The sequence below is a fragment of the Protopterus annectens genome, chromosome 15.part0 (genome assembly GCF_019279795.1).
Source record: "Protopterus annectens isolate FY-2018-M chromosome 15.part0, PAN1.0, whole genome shotgun sequence".
Classification (NCBI taxonomy): Eukaryota; Metazoa; Chordata; order Ceratodontiformes; family Protopteridae; genus Protopterus; species Protopterus annectens.
Window position 1 is genome coordinate 303673051 of NC_056749.1, and position 6000 is coordinate 303679050.

General features: G+C 39.7%; 1 protein-coding gene across 1 annotated transcript in view; it reads left to right on the forward strand.

The window, feature by feature from the left end:
- Positions 1-2332, forward strand: part of TMEM179B (transmembrane protein 179B) — a 495505-nt gene extending 493173 nt beyond the window's left edge. Inside the window, exon 5 of the mRNA XM_044057072.1 lies at positions 1165-2332. Coding sequence (XP_043913007.1) covers positions 1165-1326 — 162 coding nt within the window. The 3' untranslated portion in view covers positions 1327-2332. The remainder of the gene's footprint in view (positions 1-1164) is intronic.
- Positions 2333-6000: the final 3668 nt, after the last annotated feature.

Sequence of the window (6000 nt, forward strand, 5' to 3'; positions counted from 1 at the left end):
GTCAGCATTTTCTAATTAATTTTCATTGTTGCTGAAGGGGGTATATTGATATAGAAATTGATAAAGGTAGTACATTTTTTTTTTTTGGCTGGACTTTATTTGCTTGTGTACTAATTTATTTTGTGTGTGTGTGTGTGTGTGTGTGTGTGTGTGTGTGTGTGTGTGTGTGTGTGTGTGTGTGTGTGTGTGTGTGTGTGTGTGTGTGTGTGTGTGTGTGTGTGTGTGTGTGTGTGTGTGTATTGCAAAAATTTGTTGCATTGATGATTGTTTTCACCTTGTGGCTCAGGTTGTAGCCAAAAAGTATCCAATGATCAGCTCACCTACGTGGTCAACAACAGAGATAGGTAAGTAGACAGATATTTTGTGGACAGCTGAAGGGTGTCAAACAGTGGCTGTCAGTGTTATGATGATGTGCAGTCAGTGGAGGTAATGTGATTTTTTTTTTGTTTTGTTTTTTTGAGGGGCACAGTCTAATTAGATCCAATAGTTTGTTATAAAGAGATTTGCTGAGTTGTAGAATTGTGAAGTGGGTATTAATATATTTGTCATTTTCTGCAGGACTGTACTCACTACAGTTTCACCCATTAGTTTAGACAGCAGATTTTAGGACTGCAACCTGCCATGGTTAAAACATACCTTTAAAACTTGTGATGTCCTTCAAGGATGCATCTGCAGTCATAACATATGGGTTGTCCTGCCTCAGGCAGCCCTTCGGTCGGCCGGATTCCAAAGTCTGGGTCTGGCCTCGGCTGATGTCGCACTTTCCCCGACGTCATAGCTTCTGGGGTATAAAGGCATCAGCCGCCGTATGGGCATTTTTGACTATTTGTGTTGGTGAACTAGGACATTGTTAGTCCTGGTTCACACAATCAGGACAACTATTAACTTCATATAGTCAGATCTGGAGAAGTGTGTGTTAATGTAAGCAAGTAAACAACCCTGTTTCACCTGGATCTTGCAACTTTTTTATGTGGCATTAGTGGAGATATACAATTGGTGTTCTACCTGCTGACAGCCCTATACAGTAACAAAGAGGCTAGGGATGAGGTGTGATGCATACCAAAAATAAATCTGCCGCAAATATTTTTGTTACTAACTGAAAAATAACTATAGATTATAGGTGACACATATTAATCCCTTTTCTGCCTTCTTTCTTTTCAACAGTCAGCTGATTGGGTTAACTTTTTCCTCTGGATAGTGATACTAGGCCTTCTAATCGTACAGAAACGAAAGGAGTCAGAATTCCGGCCTCTGTCGGCATCAGACCCTGAATGGAGCACTGCAGAAAATGAGCCAATTGTTTCCTCAAAATCAAGGCAGTCATGAAATGTCCAACAAAGCCAGGAAAACTAAGTTACTTGATCTGAAATTTCTTAAAGGTGTGTGTCTGTATATGTCTGCATATGCAGGCTTGTATTGATGTGTGCATGCCTTGTCTGAGGCAAGACTCAATGAGGTGGATGTGGATAGTAAGAGAAAAGAACTTCACTATATTATTAAAACGATTTTGTATATATATGTATATGTTTGGGTGGGTGTGTGTGTTTGTAAATTTGTTTAATACACACAGAATTAAAATGTTTGGTTTGTACACCATTCATTGTGAAGTTGAACACTGCATTGATACTAAAGTTTACTTGTTGTGGTCATATGATTTTTTTGGTATCATTTTGTTTGCAAGATCCATGCAATATATTTGAGGGCACAAAGTTCAACTCTGTATAAAGTCATATTTTTGCCTTGTCACTGACCACACTAAGCTCTTTATTGGTGAACTTGTTTTGTGAAGCAAGCATTTTGCTTTTCAGCCATTTCAAAGTTAACAGACTTCCCCAATCAGGAGTGGCATTCTTATGTCAAGCATCCTTTGTTCTGTATAATTATATATATTTTAGTAGTAATTATATATGGCTGTGTTTTGCAAAGGGCCATTAATTGAATTATAGGATTGCTAAAACAGTTTCTTCCTTTAACATACATCATTAAAGCCTTAGGTTTGTTTCTTATGCACTTATGAAACGTTTCTGTATAATGAACACGATAACCATTTTAAAGTGTATTTTTATGTTATTTAAAGACTTGACTACTTGATTTATAGTAGCTAGCAAGGGAGAATCCCAGCTAGAACATTGGGAAATTAGTTGTTACTAGACTTTCTTGAGAGGTTTAGTGTCAAGAGGTTGTTTTTTTCATTACACATTATCTCATCCTATTTTTGAAAAATGGCTGTGGTCATTGCAGCTGCATTGTCACTTCCTTTCCGTATGGAGATCAGGTGCCTGAATAAAAGTATTTTTCTTCTGGCCTTTAGTGTAGGAGGTTACTCTCAACAGTACCAGTGTGTTACTGACTGACAGTTATGTTTAAAATGTTAGGTATTTTTCATTCTAATTCTGCCAGGAGATGAGTTTTGACTTTGGCAGTTATTTTTTATTTATTTCATTTTCACGTGGTCAGTCCACTTTGCCTCTGGATACATTTAGTTTTACAGTTGCAGAACATGCTTGAATTGCACTTTTACAGTAACTTCCACCTGATTTAATTTGTTGATTCAGAGTAGTTTTATAAGTCTCATTTGAGAATATCCTTTTCTGTGTAACTCCACATTTAAAAGTTTTGCATCCTTTACCTTTTTTTCTTTGTTGCCATATACACAGTGGGTTGCATTGGTGTGGCTGAGCACTTATTTGTTGCCATAGGAAGGAAATTCTGTCAAATAAAATAGTAAGTGGCAAACTATTTCTCAAGATTATAGTTGAAACTACAATATCAGATCAGCAAGCATAACCTGATCTCTCTTTCCTATGGCTGCTATTATTGTTTTCCATTTAAGATACTTGAACATATATTTTTCAAACATCCACTGCAGATGTTCGCTGCATATGCATTATTTATGTTTAAGTTTTACTGTACACAATGTAAATAACTTCAAGTTTTACTTTGCTGTTACTACTTCAGTTGCAACCCGGACTGAGCCTGCAGCTGTTCAGACTTGATCAGTGCTGTGCCCTGGTAACCATGATTAAAATCAGGCTGATGCAGACTCCTAGTATCTTATAACATGTTAACTTGATGTTAGCATGCTATCGTCTGTTTTACAGGTCATATGATGAGCAAATTTAGCCATGTGTTTTTGTATCAGTTGCCTAGGATGTGACTCAATAGTTTAGTTTAATCCACTTATCTCTTTAAAAATACATAATACCACAGAGATTCATTGAAAAAATCTGAATTCAGTATAGCCATTAATCAGACAGAGACTGCATTACATAAAAGTACTATGATGAATTTGTTTCATCAAGTTATTTTTTGCTGTCTTAGAATGCCTCTGAAATGAAAACTGTCCCATGTCAAAACTTATTTTGTGACATCTTGAAAAGCATAATATCAGACATTAAAGGTATAGGCTTCATTGTTTTTCATGTGCTGTAGCTTAAAATGCATATATGGTGTAATAGATGTGCCCCTGATGTTTTATTTACTTAAATGGTTTTGTTCATTTGTAAAACAAGAATGGTGAGGTATGCTTTATAGTAAATAGAGCAAACGTCATGACCTTAAGATCTGACTTAGAAACACTTGGTTTGCAATGCACTTGTTATAGAAAGGGCAGTAGTATGTCATAACTGAATCAGAGTGGATATTAGATGTTCGTGTTTCACTATTGCAGTCATTACACTTGGGTTATCCTGCTGGCAGGCGACCTGCGGTCGGCCCGAGTTCCAAAGTCTTGGTCTGGCATCGGTTGCTGTCGTTTCTTCCCTGACGTCAGTGTGCCAGGGGTATAAAAGTTGCAACCGACGCCATTTTCTTCAGTCTTTCTTGCTACGCAGTGCCCGATGCAAAAGCAGTTCGCAAGTGCCGGCCGGCCTACTCCTGAGATTTTCAAAATTGAATTTCAGAACCGAAGTCTTCAATAAAGCTAAGTACCCCATTGGGAAAACTTTTTCTTGCTCCAGACCAATGTCAGTAAAAGTTAATAATTGCATTTCTTGTGGGAAGCAGATACCTCATAAGGACTTTCACTCTTACTGTATTCCTTGCCTAGGCCCTGACCATGGGAGAAAGCTAGCACTTTTTTCAAAAAATTGGCACATGATCACCCAGGACCAATGGGTGCTGAATAGTTTCTCAGGGTTACAGGTTCCACTTCCACATGCTTCCAAAACCAAAAGGTATGCCAGACCTGCCGCAAAATCAATGGGCAGAGGGACAAAAACAGATTGCTGCTCTTATGGACATGGGAGCTATTCAAAAAGTTCCACAAGCAGAACAGGGACAAGGATTTTACTCAAGACCTTTCTTAGTACCCAGAAAAGACAAAGCCTGGAGACCAATACTGGACCTGTCAATCCTAAATACTTTCCTGGATGTTCCAAAATTCAAAATGTTAACACTGCAACAACTTCTGCCCATGCTGGGCAAGGAAGCTTGGCTAGTTACTTTGGATCTCAAGGAGGCATACCTGCATGTCCCAATCAGACAGTCGTGCAGAAGATACCTCAGATTCATAGCAGGCTCAATGCATTACCAATTCTCTGCACTGCCCTTTGGCTTATCTACTGCGCCCAGGGTCTTCACAAAATGCCTGGCACCAGTAATTGCATTTTGCAGGCAAAATGGAATTCAAATATATCCCTACTTGGACGACTGCCTCATTCAAGCAGAGAGCAAGGACATTCTTCTAAAGCACCTGGCATTTGTAAAAAGATTGCTAATTTGCCTAGGGTACACAGTAAACGAAAAGAAATCAAAACTAGTGCCCTCTCAAGAGATAATATTCCTGGGTGCAAGCTTAAATACAACTGCCCAGATGGCTTATCTCACGCCAGACAAAAAAAGACAACTGACTCATTACTTTCAAATGATGGCAACAAAGACCCAGCTCCCTGCAAGAAAAAATCTGCAGGCCCTGGGCTTCATGGCATCCTGCATTCTACTAATTCCATATGCAAAACTGAATATGAGGAAACTACAATGGTATCTAAAAAGTGTTTGGACTCAGCATTGCCACAGCTTAGAGATGGTCATAATCTTGATTCCCTGCCTACAACAGGAGTTTCGATGGTGGTCCCAGGCCTGTCACCACAACAAGGGACAGCTTTTCACCTTACGTACAGCAAGGCAGACAATAACAACGGATGCATCAGATTATGCCTGGAGAGCACATATGGCAGGAAAATGTATTCAGGGTACGTGGTCCAAGGAACAAATGCATCTTCACATCAATCAGAAAGAGATGCTAGCTGTACAGAATGCTCTGACACCCTTCAAGGACCTAATACATCCAGGACAACTGTTAATAAAGACAGACCATACCACAGTTATGTGGTACATAAACAAGCAAGGGGGCACACATTCCTACCCCCTATGCAGACAAGCCATGACTTTGTGGAACACAGCACTGACCTACCAAGTACATCTGCAAGCACAAAAAATACACTGGCAGATGATCTAAGCAGAAATCTCATGGATCCTCACGAATGGAAACTAAATCCACAAGTGTTCAGCATGATAACAAGGAAATGGGGACGCCCAGACATAGATCTTTTTGTCTCCCCTCACAGTTGCCAAATGCAGAACTATTGCAAAAGAACTTATCACTCTCAAGCATGGAAAGTGGATGCTGTATCATTCAGCTGGAAAGGCCTGACAGTCTAAGCCTTCCCTCTGATGCCTCTTCTCACCAAGGTGCTACTAAAAGTCAGACAAGAAAGGCCAAAAATGATCCTGATTGCACCAGACTGGCCACGCCAGCACTGGTACCCAATCCTAAAGAGTTGTCCCAAGGCCCACCTTGGCCTTTACCTCAAATCCCTCATCATCTGACACAACAAAATAATCAGATTCTACACAGTCAACTCAGAACCTTAAACCTGGCAGCATGGCAGATAATGTAGCCACTCAGACTGCACCTCTCTCTAAAGCTGTTGTGGATGTTATTGTGGAAGCCAGGAGGCCCAGCACTAGGAAATCTTATGCAGAAAAATGGAAGAGATT